Source organism: Apodemus sylvaticus, unplaced genomic scaffold, assembly GCF_947179515.1.
Source record: "Apodemus sylvaticus unplaced genomic scaffold, mApoSyl1.1 scaffold_290, whole genome shotgun sequence".
Lineage (NCBI taxonomy): Eukaryota > Metazoa > Chordata > Mammalia > Rodentia > Muridae > Apodemus > Apodemus sylvaticus.
Genome location: NW_026263458.1, coordinates 5300 through 26906, shown reverse-complemented (window position 1 = coordinate 26906; position 21607 = coordinate 5300). Strand labels below are relative to the sequence as shown.

General features: G+C 37.6%; 2 protein-coding genes across 2 annotated transcripts; both read right to left on the bottom strand.

The window, feature by feature from the left end:
- Window positions 1-774: 774 nt before the first annotated feature.
- Window positions 775-2553, bottom strand: LOC127676261 (uncharacterized). Its single transcript, XM_052172148.1, has 2 exons — window positions 2494-2553; window positions 775-2403 (listed from the first exon to the last, which is right to left on the bottom strand). The coding sequence occupies exon 2, from the start codon at window positions 2035-2037 to the stop codon at window positions 1060-1062; it is 978 nt and encodes a 325-aa protein (XP_052028108.1). The 5' UTR covers window positions 2038-2403; window positions 2494-2553; the 3' UTR covers window positions 775-1059.
- LOC127676262 (mis18-binding protein 1-like) lies at window positions 2197-21035 on the bottom strand. Its single transcript, XM_052172149.1, has 4 exons — window positions 20952-21035; window positions 8585-8681; window positions 5722-6508; window positions 2197-2629 (listed from the first exon to the last, which is right to left on the bottom strand). The coding sequence occupies exons 1-4, from the start codon at window positions 21033-21035 to the stop codon at window positions 2197-2199; spliced, it is 1401 nt and encodes a 466-aa protein (XP_052028109.1).
- Between the last annotated feature and the right edge of the window lie 572 nt (window positions 21036-21607).

Sequence of the window (21607 nt, the reverse complement as noted above, 5' to 3'; positions counted from 1 at the left end):
GGTCATTAATAGGCAGAGATCTAAGGTAATATCAGGCCACCAGGTCCCCAGAGGGGTGACCTTAGAGGTGCTCCAGACAATGTCTCTGGTTTGGGAGAGTACTTGCCATGTGAGAGTCATAGGGTGATGAGGGTTGTTATTCTTCATCAGAGGTGAGCAGGCGAGGAGGGCGCAGCTTAAGAGGATCATCAGTACACTCCAGCTTCCAGGTGCCATCTTGGGCTGTAGGTGTCATGGCCTTGATGTGGGAGGCGTGGATCCAGGTGGGAATGCTGTCAACCTTAACAGCTGGTCAGGAGCACCAGATAAGGTCCCTTCCATCTGGCTTCAAGGTCCCCAGCTCGGTGGCGACGGACCAGGACAGAGTCCCCCACTTGGAACTTGTGGGGCACTTCAGTGGTCCCTGGCTCGTAAGCTTCCTTGAGCTGCTCCCAGGTGTCTTTTCTGACAAGTCCAAGGGCCTTTAAGCAGGCAAAGAGGGGTTGGGGAAAAAAGCATCAGGATCAAGAACACCCCCTGCTTCGGATAAGGGGGGGATCCCCCAAAGAGTAGCTTGAATAGAGTGAGCTTGAACTTCCCAGGGGTGTTTCGCACCTGAAACAAGGCAAAAGGCAGGAGGGCAGGCAGGAGTGCGGTCCAATTCTTCCCGCTGGTCTCTAAGGCTAATTTAGTGAAGGTCTCTTTTAAGGTCCTATTCATCCTCTCTACCTGTCCTGAGCTCTGTTGTCTGTAAGCACAATGTAGTTTCTAATTGATCCCAGTTGAGTGGCCAGTTCCTGACTCACCTGGCCAACGAAGGCAGGGCCATTGTCTGATCCAATTACCTTAGGATTCCTGAATCTTGGAAAGATTTTTTCTAGAATCTTTTTGGCCACAACATTGGCTGTCTCCTTTTTGGTTGGAAATGCTTCTCCCCAACCTGAAAAATTGTCTATGAAAGCTAGTAAATATTTATGACCATATTTTGCTGGTTTGAGTTCAGTGAAGTCTACTTCCCAATAGTCTCCTGGTCTATCTCCTCGGAGTCGCTTACCAGAAGTCCCCATATGGTGCCCAGCATTAGTCAGGGCACAGGCTTTGCGATTCTGGACCACCTCCTGTGCAATGTCTGATAGTCAGTCCCATCACATAGTAATCAGAGTGGTGAACAATGTCTTTAACTTTCTTAGTTCCCAGGTGGGTCAGCTGATGGAAATTAGCAACATATGGTTGTCCCTCCTTTTGAGACAGGACTGATTTTCCTTCTTCTGTTTCTGCTACCCCATAGGGGGAATATCCCTGTACAATCTTACGCATATTATTATCTCCCCCAAAGGAATATGGACAGCCTCCTCTAAAACTGGTGTCTCTGATGTCATAATCATCTATAGTCTCTTTATTTTTGGATGCGACTGGAAGAACCATGACCCCCTGAGCTGCCTGTTTTGCTGCTGAATCTGCCATCTTGTTTCCCTTGGTCACCGCATCGTGTCCTTTTTGGTGGCCAGGGCAATGTATGATGGCCAATTTCTTTGGTAGATGTATGGCCTCCAGCAAGCTTAGAATTTCTTCTTTAATTTTAATGTCTTTTCCAGTAGACGTAAGTAGCCCCCTCTGCTTATAAGTATCCCCATGTACATGCGTGGTGGCGAAGGCGTACCTGCTGTCCATGTAGATGTTGATCATTTTTCCCTCGGCCAGTTTCAAAGCCTGGATGAGTGCAATCAGTTCTGCTTTCTGACCTGAATTCCCCTCAGGCAAACTGCTGGCCCAGATGGTCTGTCTTCCATCTACCACCACCACCCCAGCTCTCCGCTTACCTTTGACCATGAACCTGCTGCCATCCGTGTACCAACTAGGGCATCCTGGCCAGAGTTGGTCAGTGAGGTCCTTCCTGGTCCCAGGCTCTTCTGCTAGGATGTCTATACACTGGTGTATGGGTGCAGATTCATCAGCTTCTGGCAGTAGGGTGGCAGGGTTCAGGATAGCCAGGGGTGCAAACAACACTCTCTCAGTCAGTAGGAGGCTCTGGTAGTGGGTCATGCAGGCGTTAGTCATCCAGCAATCTGGAGGTTGCCTAATGATGCTTTCTAGGGCATGGGGGGCTACTATGATTGTCTGCTGTCCCAAAGTCAATTTATCTGCGTCTTTGAGGAGCAGTGCTACTGCAGAGATAGCTTTCAAGCATGATGGCCACCCACTGGCCACTGGGTCTAATTACTTTGATAGGTAGACTATAGGCCATTTGCACGGCCCCAGGGTCTGAGTTAGGACTCCTCGAGTGACCCCTGCTCTGTCGTCCACATAGAGAGTAAAAGGCTTAGTTAGATCCGGCAGAGCCAGAGCAGGGGCACTAAGTAAAGCCTTTTTAATCTCCTTAAAGGCTTTCAGATGCTCTGGAGTCCAGGTAAAGGATCCTGTGTCCTTGGTAAGAGGATAAAGGGGGGCCGCCAGGGTAGCAAACCCTGGGATCCAGAGCCTGCAAAACCCCGCGGTCCCCAAGAATTCTCTCACCTGCTTTGGAGTGGTAGGAACAGGAATCTGTGTCACAGTCCTCTTTCGGGCTCCAGTCAGCAAACGTTTTCCTCCTTTTAGAGTGTATCCCAGTACTGTACAAAAGTATTGGCAAATCAGCGACTGTCTATAAGAACTATTTTTCATTAAAAAATAATTCTTAATTAAAAGTCAGTAATAATGATCTTCCAAGTTACTCCATATAAATAATGAGGCAAATTTAACATATAATCATAGCCGTTAAGATCCTTGCTCTAACTTATGGTGATATTCTGTCTGGCATTAGTCCCATCACTCATGATCTCTTTCCTTAACCTTCGTTATCCAATTCATTCCAGGCTCCTTTCAAGATTTCTCATTTTTCCCTCGCTCTTTCTATATGAAACATTCTTACGGTGAATCTTTGGTTTACTTTTGATCTCTTTCATCTCTTAATTCCTGTATTTTCGAAAGTAGGTCAGACTGTGCTTATAGTTTCATAAATACATATTCTTATAAACTTGTTACAGTGATTACTGTATTACTAAACACTTGCCTTCTCAGGGATAAACACAATAAAAATTACAAAGCTTTTGAAGATTTAAATTCGTTATATATGACTGGGCAGTGATTTACGTCTTTAGATGCTCATCCATTGACTATAAGGCAAGGACTAGATTAGGCTTCATTCACAAAAAAACAAATATATCTAATGGAGTTAGACCAGGTGGTGAGAAATAGTTGCAGTGAAGTAATAGATAAAAATGATCTTCATCTGGGTTTTAGGTATGTCTAAACCCTAAGACATGCTTTGATAATAGCCCTTGCGGGATCACAAGTGGATTAGATTACAAAGAAAGAAAATCAAGAACTGAGAATTAGAATGGACAGACTTATGTTTGTCTGAAGGTCCATTTCCTGATTGTTTTTAGCCTTAACTCTAGCTTAGGTGAGGCTATGAAACAGAGACTAAAACCATGGACATTCTCCCCAGGTTTGGTGATATGTAATATCCCAGACTTTTAAAATTGAAGAAGGAAGGAGAGAGGGAGGGAGGGAGAGAGAAGGACAGAGGAAGGGGCTTTGTATGCTGGTCTGTAATCCAAGCACTGGGAAACGCAGATCAATAGTTGAAGAACAATAGATCAGCTTTATCTTGTGCCAGGATACCCAAGCCTACACAGAGAAACCCTGTCTCAAGCAAGCAAATAAATAAATAAATTTTGGGAAAAAAATTAAATATAAAATAAGATTAAAACATTGTATTATAAGGAAATGCTGAGAAATACAGTTAGAAAAGGTAAAACTTTTAGCATGGTCTGCCTTTGAGCTACCTAAAGCAGAAGAATATAAAATATGAAGCTATATTAAATGCAATGAAAATTTCTGATAGTTCAGAATCTCAGTTACATCCTGCCCGCACCCCCACCCTCGTCTCCCTTCAAGACAGAGTTTCTCTGTGTAACAGACCTGGCTCTCCTGGGTCTTACTTTGTAAACCAGGCTGGCCTCGAACTCAGAGATCCACCTGTCTCTGCTTTCCAACTGCCAGGATTAAAGGTGTGTGCTGCTACTGCCCAGGTCTCAGTGACATTTTCAAGCCTAACCTGAGGATATTTGAGCTAGATTTCCCAGATGGAAACTACAAATGACAAACACAAAGCTAATTCTACAACTCAGACAATAAATAGGTGAGGTCTGAGATGGAGGAATATTAAAAAAATAGACTGCATATAGATGGTCCTATGGAATAGATATTTAACAACTAATAAGACTTTTTTCTTAACCAATAATGGCAGAGTTTAAATATATTTGATGGAACGAACTTCATCTTCAGAAATAAAATATTACTATCTGGTTCTCCCCACTCACATGTAGCAGATGTATAGGTTCTAAACAACTGGAATGGAGGCTATCGCACAGCTGCTGCCTGCATGTGGGATCTGTTCTAAGAGCTGGGCTGCCTTGTCTGGCCTCTTTGGGAAAGAAAGCATCCTGAGCCTGGGGGGACAAGGGGACCCATGGTGTCTTCACCAACTCAGAAGAAAAGGGGAGGGGAAAAGGGTTGTGGGAGGCAGTGACCTGAAGGGGGGCAGTGAGCAGAATATACAGTGAAAAAATTAAAAAAATAATTTAAGAAATTACCATGGGCATGAAAAATGATTATCAATAAAAATATTCTTTTCAATTTTTAGTAGTCATATCTTTAGGCAAGATTTATATAGTTATATTCACCACTAAATGTAAATATAAATCTAAATATAACAATTCAGGGCCACATATAAATCTGAAGATCACTGTACATAGAAAAAAGGCAAAATTGTGGAGGATAAAAGATAACTAAGGAACATACCATAGCCAGAAAGCAGACAAAAGTAAGGGTTTGAGGAAGTAAAAAATAATTATTTGGCTGAAAAATATTCAAAAAAAGGATCATCTAGGGAACTGAAAATATCAGTGAAGATTGCACAGAGTCATAAAAATGTCTCAGAAAGAATTTTCAAAAATACTTGAGATGTATTCCAAAGCTATGCACTTTTAAGGACACACAGTAAATTGAACAGTACAGTAGCATGTTCCTTTGTGAGCCTCTCCTTGATCAGTTACAGCTTCCTTTCTTTTGACTATGTCATAAGAAAGACTTTCTTATGACTACTTCCATCAGCTACCCCTCTACGCTAGCATCAGTCCTCTGACAAAATAGCAACCAAATTATCTTCCCTTGTTTCCACACTCACATGGACTTCTAGTCCTCAATTTTGCCAGTGTTCTTGATTTGTCTATATTTGTTGTCAATATCTCTTTAATGTTCCTATTTAGGCTTCATAAGTCAATAATAATCTGGTTTCCATACTACCACACTACTGAAACTCTTAGTAATAAGTCTCTATAGTCAAATTCAATTCTTTTTAATAAAATCTCTTTATGTGTATGAGTGTTTTGCCTGCACCTATATCTGTCTGAAAAGCATAATATTCACTGGAACTGGACTTATAGATTGCAAATCATTATGTGAGTACTGGGAATCAATCTCAGGCACTGTGGAAGTTGCCAATGAGTGCTCTTAACTGCTGAGCCATCTCTCCAGCAAACTCAGCTTCAGTTCCTAAAGAATATGATTTATCACCAGTTACAAGCAGAATAATTACTCACATTTTCTGAAAAGCTTGCTAACATCACTAGTATTTCTTTAAGTCTTTCTGTTGTGTTGTAACTATTCTGCAGATATCCCAGAGACATAACTACTTACCGAAGAAGCTTCTGTAACTCTGGCTCACTCCATTTTCCATCATCAGTTACACCAGGTAGATGGTCTAACTGTTGCCTCTTAGCTGTAGCAGATTCCTTAGCTTCAATTAGAAAGTCCATGCTACCACCAGCTTTGTAATGTGATCCTTTAGCAACAGATCTAGGTCTCTTTGGTGTGATATAAGAATCACTCTCACCTTTAGATTCTGAAATAAGGAGGATATCTTTTCTGATGGTTTTTCTCTCCTGATTCAGCCTTTCCTTTGTATTTCTTGCTCTGGTTTTACTTTCAATTTCTACTCCGTTCTCTTCACTTGAGGACTGGCTATACTGTGATACACCTATTTGATTTTCAGTTTTCTGCAGTTTCGAGGGCAACTTGTTCTTTTTCTTAAAATCATTGGCGAGCATTTGTTTACTTTGCATGCAAGGGATCTGAATATGTTTGACAGTCATTATGTCACAGTCATTGCAGTCCTCCTTGGTATTGTCTTCACAATCCACTCTATGTTCAAAGGTCTCTAAGGACTTACTGGTAGGACTTGGAGTTCTATGTATCTCTGATTCACTTTCTTCTTGATGCTTCGTTTTGGAAAAATCTCTTACTCCTTTAATATAGAGATGGTGCTCCATACATCTTTGCTTTATTGACCTTGTGGTTCTAAGTGGTGTTGCTAAAACAATAGTTTTCTTCTGACTGACAGGCAGATATCTTCTTTCTTTGTGGGAGGTAGACTGTTCCAGTGAGTTCAAGGAATCAATGGGTACATTTAATACTTCAGTTCTCTCTTTATTTTATTGGAAATCAGAAACAAAATCTCATAAGTATTAGAGTAAATACTCTTACAAAATAAGACAGTTTTTCAGGAGAGGTTATACATAAAAAAAAAAAGCATTGGTCTACATAGATCATGGTCACTTCAAAAGTAAGCATGTCCTTACGTATACAATTCTGTCAATGACTCTGCAGGTGGCTGGCATACATGTTCCTTTTCTATGTGGCCTGAAATAGTTAAAGTCTTTCACTGACCTCAAATTAGAACTATACTCTATGGGTATTAGACCTCGTATTTCTCAAGCTGCTTGGGTCTGAAGTTTCACTGTTTACCCTCCCTTAAAATTGTCCTTTACTTATTTGCAAGACCCTCAATTGCTTGCTCAGAACTTAGTCTTCATCCCACTGTATCTCCAAATTCTCCCATTCTCCCATAAGTTCCCACAATACTTTTTAAAATGCCATTTTGGTAACCTACATTTTAGCTGTATGTCAGTCTTAATCTTTTAGTTAGACTAAGAAAATCTTAATTTTCATAATTTTTCCCTGATGTTAGTGAAGACACTCAAGAAGTAGTAGATATTAAACAAATGTTTTAAAAATTAAGTTGTGTGCATTAAGGATGTAATTAGGAAAATGTGAACTCGATCCATACAGGTCTACTTTCATCCTCAATGTAGCCAAAGCAGTACATCTTTAAAATCTTTCCCAATCTCAAAGAATTATCATGGGAAATAATTAACGCTACAGAACTTGATCACCTTATACATAGGTAAAGAAAGCAAATGAGATCAGCAATCTGATCTAAAAAATGGAGAATCCAGAGGCAAATCTACCTGAAACTCTAACTAGATTAACTCCTATTTATTATTGAAGTTGTTTGAACCAGAATGGTCACCATAGGCTCACATATTTGAATCTTTGCTCCCAAGTTAGTAGAACTGTTTGAGAAGGATTAGGAGGTTAACTGTATTGTAGGAAGTGTGACACTGAGGAGCAGGCTTTGAGATTATAAAAACCCATGGCATTACCAGTTAGCTCTCACACTTTCAGGTCACACAGGAACTATCCACTATTGCACCAGCACCATCCCTACCTACTGTCATGTTAGCCACAGATTGTAAGAAAGCCACATGCTTCCTTCAATAAGTTGCCTTCATCATGGTGTTTCTTCACTGCAAAGAGTAGTAACTAAGACACATTTATGAATTGCAAATTGCCACACCATAAGGATAAAATACTGCAATTATGTACACATATCATGCTATAAAGATAAACCAAAAATTGAAAGGATAACAGTTAATAATGATAGGAAAACTTCAAAATTATAATTTGTCAATAATTTATTTTATTAGCACAACTATTCTAAAGAAAAAAAAAAACCCAAAATATATCTCCACAGTATTTTTCATGGAAATCATACATTTACAAAAATTTTCTTGTAATTCCTTACATAAATCAAATTAAGCATTCAGTTAGACATTTTAAAAAAATTGAAGATTCTCATTTTGAAAAAATATTTCTAATGAGAATGAATTTTGTCATTTCACTTTATTTAATAATATTAATTCAGCCTCCATTAGGTACATTAAATCATAGAATTTCCAATATTCCTTCCACTTTTATGAATTTTGATGACTGCTCTTAATTTTCCTTTTCAGTTTTAATAAAAAATAGCACTAGGCCCATGGATTGATCATGACATGAAATCTTGAACTTGTTAGTATTTAGACAAAAAGCACTTGAAATTTTGGTACACAAGACTTTAATTACTCTGAAATTCAATACTTATCAAGCCTTAATTATGGCATTAATTTCAAAAAATGAAATATTAATATGAGCACATATGAAATAAAATAAAACTTCATGAAACAAAGTTACTTATGAATCACATTAAAGCCAAACCTGGAAATAATATACTTAAAATAACAGGTTATTTCATTAAATAATCATTCTATGTATAAATAACTACTTTAAATCATAAACATATTTTCTATTATAAATCTAGAAACTTAAAAAGCTTATTATATTAAAAAACTATTTTAAGCTGTTATTATCCTATTCATTACATAATCATTAAAGATATTACCTTGCTTCTGACTTTGAATTTTCTTTTCATTGATCTTTTTGCAATTTTCAAATCTTTTTGAAGGAAATTTTCTCCAATTTTTCTTTCCAATGAATTCCTTCAAAACAAACAATATACTTTTAACAACCCAATCCAGACATTATCTTGGGCAATTACATGGCATTAATCAAGTATAAAAAAAAAATCAAAGAGCATTCAGAAAACCCTGTTGGAACTTTAACTTTACAAATACTACATAAGGCTGCATGATCCTACAAGTCATTTATTATTTGCAGTTTTACCTTCTTCTTTTTTTTTTTTTTTTTTGGTTTTTCCGAGACAGGGTTTCTCTGTATAGTCCTGGCTGTCCTGGAACTCACTCTGTAGACAAGGCTGGCCTCACACTCAGAAATCTGCCTGCCTTTGCCTTGCAAGTGCTGGGATTAAAGGTGTGCGCCACCACCGCCCAGCTTGCAGTTTTACTTTTTAAAGAGTATTTCGTTTTTAAAATACGTGTAGTCTATGTATCTGAGTATCTGCTATGTATCTAAGAGTGTACAACGGAGGCCAGAACAGGGTGTCAAATCCTCTGGAACTGAAGTTAGACTACTGTGAGCTAACTAATGTAGGTTTTGGAAACTGAACTAAGGTCTTCTAGAAAGAGAAGCACTCTTAATCACTAAGCCATCTTTCTAGTCCATACTTGTAGTTTTTCAAATGCCTTTATATACCTTAAGGCTTTACTCTACATAGCTTTACTATACTGTTTTTTTATTGTTGCCTGTATATTTTCATTCATTTACTTACGTTGGCAAGCATAATAAAAAATCTCTATGGGATGGAGAGATGGCTACAGGTACAGATGGCTCAGCAAGAAAAGATCCTCAGAACTCATGTAATGGACAATGAAACTGACTTGTGTAAGTTGATTTTTGCCTGCCACATGTTTCAGGTAACACACATTTGCTCTGCCCACTGAATGATTGAATGAATGAATGTAAATCTAAAAAAAAACAATAAACCTATAAGATTTAAAGTTATATTTAACAGATATTTTTTCCAAAATGCAGTTAAAAGGCTCTCAAGAAGAAAAGACTTACACAAAAATGTTCCTACTGTGTATAGATGTGTACTGTAGCTATTTGACTACAGGCAACTTTAACAGTTCATCTAGATATTTTAATCGCATAAAAATTATTAAAATTTTATCCTATGGACATTTATGCAAATTACATACCTTAAAATTTTAGGAGTACTGTATATCTCTCATATACAGCAAATATTCAGAAAACAAAATACTAAGCAAAAATAACAGAAGTGCATTCTTATCCCTATATTTTTGTTCCTTATCATTTATTAGACATATAATCCCTATAACAAACATCTACTTAACTTCAACAGCACTTTCAACAATTCTAAATTACACTCATCAGAAAGAACTTGTATCCTTTGATGCAGTCCTGAAACTTTTCAGGTACCATATTACATTCCTAAACATCAGTACATTATCCATCTGACTACTCCACCTGAATAGTGTGGTGGATTAAATATGCTTGACCCATGGGAAGTGTCACTATTAGGAGGTGTGGAATTGTTGTCCTGTGGGGTTGGGATTTGAGGTCTCAATGTTCAAGTTCTGCTCAGTGCAAAAGAGAGCTCCCTTTGGCTGGTTGCAGAAGACAGTATTCTGGCTGCCTTGGATCAAGACGTGAAACTCTTGCCTCCTCTATCACCAAGGCTGCCTGCACAATGTCATGCTTCCTACCATGATTATAATGGATTGAACCTCTGAAACTGTAAGCCAGCTCCAATGAAATGTTTTCATTTATAGTAGTTGCTTGGTCATGATGTCTTTTTACAGCAATAAATGCCTAAGACAGAAGTTGGTACCAGGAGTTGGGTATTGCTGTGATAGGCCTGACCATGTTTTTGTTTGAGAAATGTGGATTTTTGAAACATTGGATTCTGAAAGCAGTGCAAGGCTTTAAGTGGGGATTAATGGGTCATATTAGTAGGAACACACAAGACAGTGGCATTATAGATTTGGTCTAATGCAGCTATTATGTTAATCTGGCCCCCAAATCGCACAAGATTCCACCCATCTGCACATAAGAAACTGAAGGAATAATAAGAAACTGAAGAATGAGTGAGGAGCTACCATGCTGGGGAACATGTAGAGACACCATGCCTGAAAGGTGTGGATCAGAGAGCATATTCACCTTGGGGTGATCATGGTCGCGAGGGCTGCATGTCTGGGTCTAGGGCAGCAAAGACAGAATATAGATTTTACCAAGTAATAACTTGAAAATATCAGAGGAGGGTAGGTTAGTCACGTGGAGATCATGAAGTGGCCCAGCCATTGAACTGTTTTAGGAATATCAAAATATAAAGGCCTCTCTAAGATATTAGCGTGCATCTCTCTCTCATTTGGAAATATAAAGCAAGAAAGAGCCACCAACACTAGGATCACTTGAGTAGTGTTAATTGGGTTCTGTTACACAGTGGTGCTAAAGAGTGATTTGAAGTCTCAGTGGTAACCTGTCTCAAGAGACTCCAGAGGATAATAATTTTAGAAATGTTGCCTAGAGATGGATCTTGTGATATTTTGGTGAAGAGTGTGGCTGCTTTTTACCCCTGTCTGAGGCTAAGGTAAAGAAATTTAGATTTAATTGCATTGAGAAAAGAAGTCTCAAAAAGACCTAGTTTAGACTTTGTCCTGTAGTTTACTCTTATGAGTGTTTTGATCAAGCTTAGAAAGGAAAACTCAAAATGTAAAGGATCATCAGGAAGTAGAATGGAACTAAATCCTATATTCAATGATATTTAATGGAAGTAAGGGAATTGGTAACCTCAGGGCAAAAATCTCACACAGTTAAGCTTATTGTTCATTTGCTGGGTGTTGAACAAGGAATAGTTATATCATGTTAGGTGTGACTATAATTATGTTATTATCTTCATTAGAACTTAAGGAGATATGATTGTGTCAAACTGACAAAAGATGGATTATGATGGCTAAGAAACGTTCAGGCATGATCATACACGCCTTGAATTACAAGAGACAGAAGCAAGCAGATCTTTGAGTTCAAGACCACCCTGGTACACAAGAAGTTTCAGGTAAAGAAAAGCTTTTTGAGACTTCCTTGGTCAATGCAATTAAATGTAAATCTCCTTACCTTAGCCTCAGACAGTCTCTTCAGACAGGGGTTAAAAAGCAACCACACTCTTCAACAAAATATCACAAGATATTTACTCCAGAACTCAGGAGACAGAGCCATGCAGTTCTAAGTTCAACGTCAGTCTACAGAGCAGTTCCAGGACAGCAATGCTTAGGAAGGGAAGGAGTTGGAAAACAAAAAGGTGGGGACGATGAAATGAAACAAGAAGGCCATGTTCTGGCCCCAGAAAGCAGTGAGATTCAGCAGCTGGGGCTATGTGGCTCTGGCTTTAGAGTCGAGCATAAATGAGGTTACTGGGACAATTGATACTGGTTAGCTAGAGCTAAGAAACTGTGATTAAGAAGAGGGGAGCATTACTGAGCTGACATCTTATGGGAAATGTTTTCTAAGAGCAAAAAGAAGTTGAGTTCCACAGATAGACATTGTGTTGGCAGCCAGACTGGTAATAAAATAATCTCCCGAGACTGGAAAGATAAGACAAGAACAATATTAGAACCTAGAGCACAGTAACAATGGCTTTCAGAGGGTGGGGAAATAGCACAGAGAAACAGAACCAGAGTTATTAGCATTTCTAGAGACCACTATGCTGGCAAAGGTCAATATGCTGAGGTAGAGACACAAGACATATACGACAAAGAAACCTTGGCATTATATTGTATGGCACCCTTAAATGCCTGGGACAAAAATTAAAGAAACGGGGAAAAGACTTTGAAACATTTACTCAAGTCAAACAAGGTACAAAAGCAACATTCACTGACTTTTTACAAAGACTGACTTCAACAACAGACTGGAAGATATCAGATCCACTAATAAAGAAGGCACTGATTAAACATTTAGTTCTTAAAAATGCCAATGTTGAATGCAAAATGATGATCCAACGTTTAAGGGCACGGTCAGCATCTACTGATGAATGGATTAGAAATACAGTTATTAGGTCTCATTCACCTGAGATGACCTTGGTAGGAGAAGACATTCCTGAAGATTTTCAGAAAACCCAAACTCACAAATGTCTTCACTGTGGTGAGCAAAGTCATTTCAAAAGAAATTACAAAGAAAACCAAACTAATTTCAAAAAAATAGCCAATGCCTTCTAGTATATGCAAAAGATGTGGCAAAGGCCAACATTGGAATAATAGATAAATGGGGTAACCCCTTATCAAAACATGTCCAGGGGGCCCTCTCATAGGCCACAATACCAAACAGCATAAACATAAAACAATTAAATTAGGTTAGAACACCTCTTATCAGTGAAAAAAACCACAGAAGGGGCCAATAAATGAATATTTTCACAAACCTCAATAGATGATCAGAGGCCAAAAGTAATTTATAAGTAATATTTAAATTAAAGGAACAGTAGACAATGGAGCTAATATAATTATAATCTTTCTAAAAGCTTGATCCCCAAATTTGGTTCTTCAAAACATAAAAATCCAATTTTAAGCGGTTTGAACTTTATCCTTAGTAAATCGATGTATCAGATGGCTTGAATGTATAGCTTAGAAGGCCAAATAGGAAAATTAAGGCCATACATGGCTGATATAGCCATAAACTTATCGGGAAAATATCTGTTACAGCAACGAAAAACACAGATTAGCTTTACAACAACTTCAAGAACTAACCATAAATGTTCGTTATGGGTGATGATCCTGATAAAATTAAAAAATGTAATCAAAGACAATTACAGACATTATAGGCTGTCCATTAAGACAATACAAAACAGGCTGACTCTTGAACTTTAGTTGGGGGAGCCACTGCTGATAAAAAACCAACAGCCTAACACCTAGGTGGGAAACTGAGCAACCTCTTTAGACTGAGCAAAAATCTACGACAAAGGACTTGAACTGCCATCTAGTGTAAGAGCAGTTGGAATTCTCCTATATTTGGCATTAAAAAGAAATCTGGCAAGTAGAGGATGTTGACAATCTGGGAGCAATTAAGAAAATTGTTCAGCCAACAGGTTCTTTACAACCTTGGATCTCATTAGCTTCCTTGTCACCTATGGAAAGGCCATAATAATTGACTTAAAAGATGGCTCTTTCACAATTACTTTATAAGAACAAGATAAAGATTTGCTTTCACAGTGACCACAATTAGCAAAAGCCCCCCCCCCAAAAAAAACAAAACAAAACAAAAAAACAAGAAGTTCACCAATAGCAAACAAAAGGTACAAAACAAAAACAAAAACTAAAAGAAAAAACCCACGGATCTTGCCACAAGGAATGTTGAAGGATTCTACCTTATGCCAATATTTTATATAACCATTGGAAATAATTTGTAAACAATTTTCTCAAACCATAATTTACCATTATGTCAATGATATTTTGCTGGATGATTCAAATGGACATACCTTACAAAGAATAGTTACTAAAGCAAAGAAAATTTTACCTTATTGGGGATTACAAATTTGTGTTGGAAAAAACTACAAAGAGGAGATTCTATTAATTATCTAGGATATAAGAAAAGCCTTCAGGAAACCTAACTAGATAAGGTATAAATCAAGAGAGACCAATTAAGAACTCTCTTTTTTAAAAAAAAGATTTATTTATATTATGTATGTGAGTACACTGTCCTGTCTTCAGACACCAAGCAGTGGGCTTAAATTCCCATTACAGATGGTTGTGAGCCACCATGTGGTTGCTAGGAATTGAACTCAGGACCTCTGGAAGAGCAGTCAGGGTTCTTAACCTTTGAGCCATCTCTCCAGTCCCCAATTACCAACTCCAATTGATTTTCAAAAATTGCTCGGAGATATTAGCTGGCTACTGGCTAAAGTTGGTTGGATTATTCAACAGCTGAGTATTTTATTTCAAACCTTACAAGGTGATAAAAGAATTAAACAGTCCAAGATGATTTTGAGCTGAAACCAAAAAAGAATTTGCTCTGGTAGAAAAGAAACTACAAAATGTCCATTTTGATCATATTGATCCAAAAGTGATCTGTATTTTCTCCCACAAAAATTCTTATCCCACATGGGCTTCTTCTCATTTTCCCATAGGAATTCTTATGGTGAGTGAACATCATAGCTTTTTACTTATTTATTTATTTTTGTTTCTCAAGACATAGTTTCTCTGTGTAGCCCTGGCTGTCCTGGAACTCACTCTGTAGACCAGGCTGGCCTCGAACTCAGTAATCTGCCTATCTCTGCCTCCCAAGTGCTGGGATTAAAGGTGTCTACCACTACCACTGCCCTGCGAAGATTATATCTTATAATACATATTTGTAGCATAAAATCAGAGTAAAAAATTAAAAATCTATATAGATGAAGTCTCTGAATTAATCCTAAAAGGAAAAAATTAGATTTTGTCAATTAGCAGGAATAGATACAGCTAAGATTTTGGTTTTTAAGAATGATGAGATTGGCTGGGCAGTGGTGGCACATGCCTTTAATCCCAGCACTTGGGAGGTAGAGACAGGTGGATTTCTGAGTTTGAGGCCAGCCTGGTCTACAGATTAAGTTCCAGGACAGCCAGGCATACACAGAGAAACCCTGTCTCAAAAAACCAAATAAAATAAAATAAAATTATATATATAATTTTTTGGGGGAGAAATTAAGAACAAATATACAAAAAACGTGGGACTTCAGATTATAAAAAGAACTAATAGGATTCCCTCTTATATCACAAAAGTGACACCAATTTCTATATTTATTACATTTTATACTGATGCAAATACGTTGGGAAGCCAGGATATAAGTCAGAAAATGAGTAAGGTAGTTGGCAGTCCTTATGATTCAATTAAAAAAATAGAATTATATGAAACTCTTATGATTATATTATGAGAATTTTAAGAATCTCATAATATAATAACTGACTCTCAATATACTGAAATAGTTGTTTTGCATATAGAAACTGCTGAACTTATTCAGAATGATTCCAAATTAACTTCACTGCTTATTCAACAAAAAGTGATGAGAAATAGAAATCATCCATTGTATAAAAAACATGATCAGATCCCATACTGGTCTGCCAGGCCCTCTGGCACAAGTTAATGATCAAATTGATCAGCTATTAATAGGAAATGTGCTAGATGCTTCATAATATCATTTCAGAAACACCATGTTAAAAGTGAAGGATTAAAGAAAGAGTTTTCAATTATTTGACAACAAGTCAAGGAATATGACCAAACTATGTTACCTGTACAAAGTAATCCTAAAGGTACACAGAGAAATGAAATTTGGCAAATAAATGTGTTCATTTTGCACAGTTTGGAAAATGATATACGTGCGCCACACTATAGACATATTTGGGATCAAAATGGGCTACTGCTTTAACTCCCCAAAAGGCTAATTCTGTAGTTACACATTAGAAGTTATGGCCCATTACTGGAATACCTGTATAAATTAAGACAATGCTCAAGCATATGTCTCTAGAAAAATGAAGCATTTTATACTTATTATAATCTAAAGCATATTACAAGTATACCACACAATCCTACAGGACAAACAAGTGTAGAGAAATCTAATCATACTTAAAAAGACAAAACAAACAAACAGAAAGGGATAACAAAGACCCCTTCCTAGATATAAACTATATAGCGCTTTATTAAATTTAAAATTTTTGAATGCTAACAAACAAAAACACTATAGCTGCTGAGAGACACTGCATTAAAGATGTTCTAAATTCAGAATGGAAAACAGGAAGTACATTACATTGTGGGAGAGGTTTTATATATGTTTCCACAAGAAAAGAGGTAAATTATGGATTACAATTGGTAATAATCAGATGTGACAGAGGGAGACCATTTGAAGATCTTGACTATAGACAGGAAGAAGAAAAATCAAAAAGACCAAAACAGGTAATGCATTTGCTGATCCCTCTATATGGGAACAGCTCTGAAACTGACATGAGTAGCTATATTAAAACTATAAAGTCTTCAGGACTTAGCATATCATTCTTTTGAATGGCATAGATGAAAATTTATTTTACACTTCAGTTATTTATAAGTTAGCTTATATGTTACTTACAACAATGTTAACTTGCAAGTTACCTTCCCAGTAACCTATAAGAAGGTAGATATCTTTCACCTGCTCAAAGAGCAAAGGATCTTTCTTAACTAATCTGTGTACCTTGTACACTCTATACATATGTTAATGCAGAACTGTATATTACTTGTGGGAACATTCACAGAAAACAACCAGAAAAGCTGCACTGAGAAGCTTCACTTTAGGAGGTACTAAAACACTGAAACATATTGTTCCAGCATCCTGCCTGATCCTACCTCTGACTGCTTCAATGCTGTTTCCTCATAAGAATTGCTTCCAAGACAATTTTAAAACAGCTAACTCAATTTGTCCTGTTTAGAGATTGACGCAATCAGGACTTCACTTAAGCCTGAACTTGCAGAGACTGGAAAACAAATGCTAAAGCTAACTTTCTTAAGACTAACAATTTTCCTAATCCTCCTACCACCTCCCCAAAAATAGTTTGCCTCAAAGAATCAAGAAGCAATTTTAAGAAAGCAACATCTCATTACCTTAAGGCAGAATAGGTAGGTTTTAATTGTTTTATTGGGTGATGGATGCTTGTCATTATAAAGGGGTTGATTACAAGGTATTAAATGGTCTTGATGAGCAAGAAAAGAGGTATAGGAGGTTAGACTCCTTGTTTTCTTTTCTCTATCCTTATTTTTCTCATGTAGGGGAAGAGGGGTTGAAAAGAAAAATGGCCAATATAAGAATATTATAGGAATAAAAGGGAAAAGGGATTATTAAATCTAATCTTAAATCAAAAATACAAAATTATAGCAAATCATCTTACATTGGTATAGATCTTTTTATATTGATACACATTAAGGTTTTATTTTTGTTACATTGTTATATATCTTTGTACACTGATGCAAAAATATTTTTTTTGGAATGTGAGTACACTGCAGCTGTCTTCAGACACATCATGAGCCACCACATGGTTGCTGGGAATTGAGTGAACTCAGGACCTCTGAAAGTTCAGTCAGTGCCCTTAGCTGCTGAGCCATCTCTCCAGCCACCTAGATGATTCTTAATAATGTTAAGTTCTAGTCCCTTTAAAGCTGCTACTACAAACTGTTTAGGATAATTAAGAAATTCAATAGTCAGACGTGGCGTGGTGGCGCATGCCTTTAATCCCAGCACTTAGGAGGCAGAGGCAGTCAGATTTCTGAGTTCGAGGCCAGCCTGGTCTACAGAGTGAGTGACAGGACAGCCAGAGCTATACAGAGAAACCTTGCCTTGAATAAAACAAAACAAAACAAAAAAACCAAAAAAAAAAAAAAAAACACAAAAAAACACAAAGGAAAAAAAAAAGGAAATAATTCAATAGTCAGACAATCAAACTCATAGTCGCATTATACACTAGTCTAGTTTATCACAAAATTATTTCCAAATTGAACAGATAGCAAACAACTATTAACAAAGTTTGCCTATTCAGATACGCTATGGATAGATGGTCTCCTAAAAAACAAACAAGCAAACACAGAGACTTACAGAATATGCAATTTAAGGATTTTTATTATTTTAAGAAAATTTTGACTATGAGATATGTCACTTCCTTACAGCACCCCAAATCTACTTCAAAAAAAAAACATAATGAGCATCAGAAAACCCCCTACAGAGCTGATTTCAAATGTGGCAAGCAGGCACTGGGCAAACGCCCCTTCTTAAACAGACAAAATGCTGCCCCAAATGGACAAATATGAATGCAGGGAAGTAAACTGCCAAGCTTTGCAAGCATATGGCAGTCTAGACCTTCGTAATTCCTGTTCCACAGAAAAGGCTTCTGTCAGATATTCTAGGCCAGAAGGCTAAAGATGGATATTTTAGCATTTCAGAGACAATTCTGCAGGATTGTCCAGGCAACCAACTCCTCTGTCATTTCTATAATTTTGGAACCTGCTTGCTCTGCACTTCATATATACTCAGGTAATATTTATGCCTTCTCATGTCTCTGATAGGGTTGAAGACTAGACACTTACACACTCACAACTAAACTTAAGTTTATGAGGATTTTAAAAAGATGTTTTATGTTGGCAATGCAAGTTGTGATTAATAAAAAGATTTAGGTACAGAACTGTAAACTCACCCTCATAAGACTATAAAATGTTGCCAAATAAAGATAGTTGCACTGGACTTTATAAATTAAACTGTTACCTAATTTTTCATAATTGTTTCATATTAGTTCTATGGTATGTTATTATAAGACAAAGAGCCGAGTGGTGGTGGCGCGTGCTTGTAATCCCAGCAATCTGGGAGGCAGAGGCAAGCGGATTTCTGAGTTCAGGGCCAGTCTGGTCTACAGAGTGAGTTCCAGGACAGCCAGGGCTATACAGAGAAACCCTGTCTTGAAAAAACCAAATCCAAAAAAACAAAAAAACAAAACAAAACAAAAAAGAGCCTTTTTAGGTAGACAAAAAGGGGAAAATGTTGGGGGTTGTTCTGTTGCTATGTATTCAAATGCTTAATTCTGAACCCCAAGATCTGGGTGCCCCTGACAAGCATATTCTCACACACAACAAATGATGTTATGTAAACCTTATTCTCTGACTGGTTAAATAAAAGTAGCTGACTGGCTAAATAAATGGGAAGAATAGAGGTAGACAAAAGTTTGGGTTATCACGCTAAGCTGGGGTTCACTCATAGGGACCATGAGGAAAGAAGAGCAAGGAGAAAGAAGACAGGAGAATAGTTCTCTACTAGAAGTGGTGGACCAGAAGAACATGGCTGGGTGATATGTCCACTGAGGACACACTGATGGAGCAGAAATAACCCACAGGTGAGGCTCAAATAGCAAAGATTTGGAGAGCTCCATCTGGGAAGTAAATAGTTAAGCATGTAGAAAAATAGATTAAGCGTAATTTGCCCAGTTATTGTGCTAAAGCTGTTTAAACAAATCCTTAGGACTTTGTCTTGATTACTAGTGGGTGGGGAGACAGGGGCTGGCTAACTCATATTAAAAACTTTGGAGTTAATTCCTAACATTTAATGTAACACGCTAAGAATCACTCAGGTGAAGTGGTTTTGAAGGCATGAAAAGGTTATGGAAATCAAGTAAGTTTTGGCACTAGGAGAGAATGGGAAAGGCCACTGCTGAAAGTGTAATCTCAGCTGCAGTTGAAGGCCCAGGACGGAAGGAGTCGTGCAAAGAAGTTGAGGATTGGCACCATGAAGAGAGCCTGTGGTGAACCCTAGTTGCCATGGAAGAATCAGTGACCTGGAAAAGCTGGTACCACAGGATGACCACCAAGAACAGCAGCAGCAGTGGAGTAGAGTCAACCAGAACCTTGAGTGCTACAGAGAGGAGAGCTGGAGGAGCGAACCAAGCCTTTGGAGGAAGATCATGTGTGGATCTCAGACACTGGAACAGGAAGCTGTAAGTTGAAGTTTCCTTGGAGACCCCAAGATGTTAGAGATGCCAAAGCCATGGAATACCTGCTTAGGAAATCTGATTATAGGGAGTGGAACTAGCCCAAGAGAAAGAATTGTGCTGCAATCAACAAAACTGACTCGAGTTGGATATCAGAAATGGAGATGCAGTGATAAGAATTTGCCCAACTGATTTTTGGTCTGGCTATGGTCAAGTATTTCCTCACTATGATGTTTTGGAATGGTAGTATATATCCTGCGATGTTGGAAGTAGGTGATATGCTTTCTGATTTTGATTTTATAGAGGGTTACAGTTAAGAGGTTGCATGAATCTCAGATAAGATTTTGAACTTTAGAATTTTAAACATTACTGAGACTTTTGAATCTGGCTTAAATGTATTTTGCATTATGCAATGGCTAGGTATAAACCTCCTCACCCCCCACAGACTCATGTGTTTGAACAAGTCTACAGAGGCCAGAAAATGGAATGTGGTAGTTTGGATATGCTTGTACCATGGGAAATGGCACTATTAGAAGGTATGGCCTTGTTGGAGGAAGTGTTGTCACTATGGGCGTGACTTTTGAGAGCTCTATTCTCAAGTTCTACCCAGTGTGAAACAGAGTCCTGACCTTGCTGCCTGCACAAGACAGTATCCTGACTATCTTCAGACAAAGATGTAGAAGTCTTGGCTTCTCCATCACCAAGTTTGTCTAAATGATTCCATGCTTTCTACCATGATAATGGACTGAACCTGATACTGTAAGCTAGACACACTTAAATGTTTTTACTTATGAGTTGTCATGGTCACAGTGTCTCTTCACAGTAATGAAAACCCTACGACAAGTAGGATAACTTACTTGGTTTTTGTAGGAGCCTTACCTGTGGTTTCTTTCGACAACTGTTTTTATATCTGGTGTTTATTCCTGCAGCTCCTGGCAACCCACTGTTCTGATTTTTCTTCATTTCTGTGAATTCAAAGATGGAACATTAAATAATTACATAAAAGATAAGCTGTTTCTCAGAGTATGATGGTCCACGCCTGAATTCTCATCATCCTGGACACTAAAGAAGATAAGAGTATTGACAATATAGAGACCATCTCAGGAAGAGAAACGGGGGGTGGGGGACATAGAAAGAAAGGAATAAAAAACAATTTGAAATGAGGGGTAGGGAGAAGAGGAAAATAGAAGGTGGGCGAAAAGATACATGGCTTTTCCACATTAAAGAACTACGAGAAAAACAATCTGTCTAACGAATGTCACATATATTCATTGTAATTTGATTATAATAAAATAACTTTTGTACAACAGGCTACTCTCCCAAAGTATGGTTTAGTTCAAATGACTTTTATTATCCAAAAAAACAAAATCATATTGTTTATACCTACATGGAACCTCTTGTTATATCTAAAAACAGAATAGTAGAGTATAATTTATGAATTCACACATCCTATACAACCTAACTGCACATCAACTTAATAGAAAGCTAGTGATAATTTCTCTTAGATTATTATGTATATGAAATTATGTTTCAGC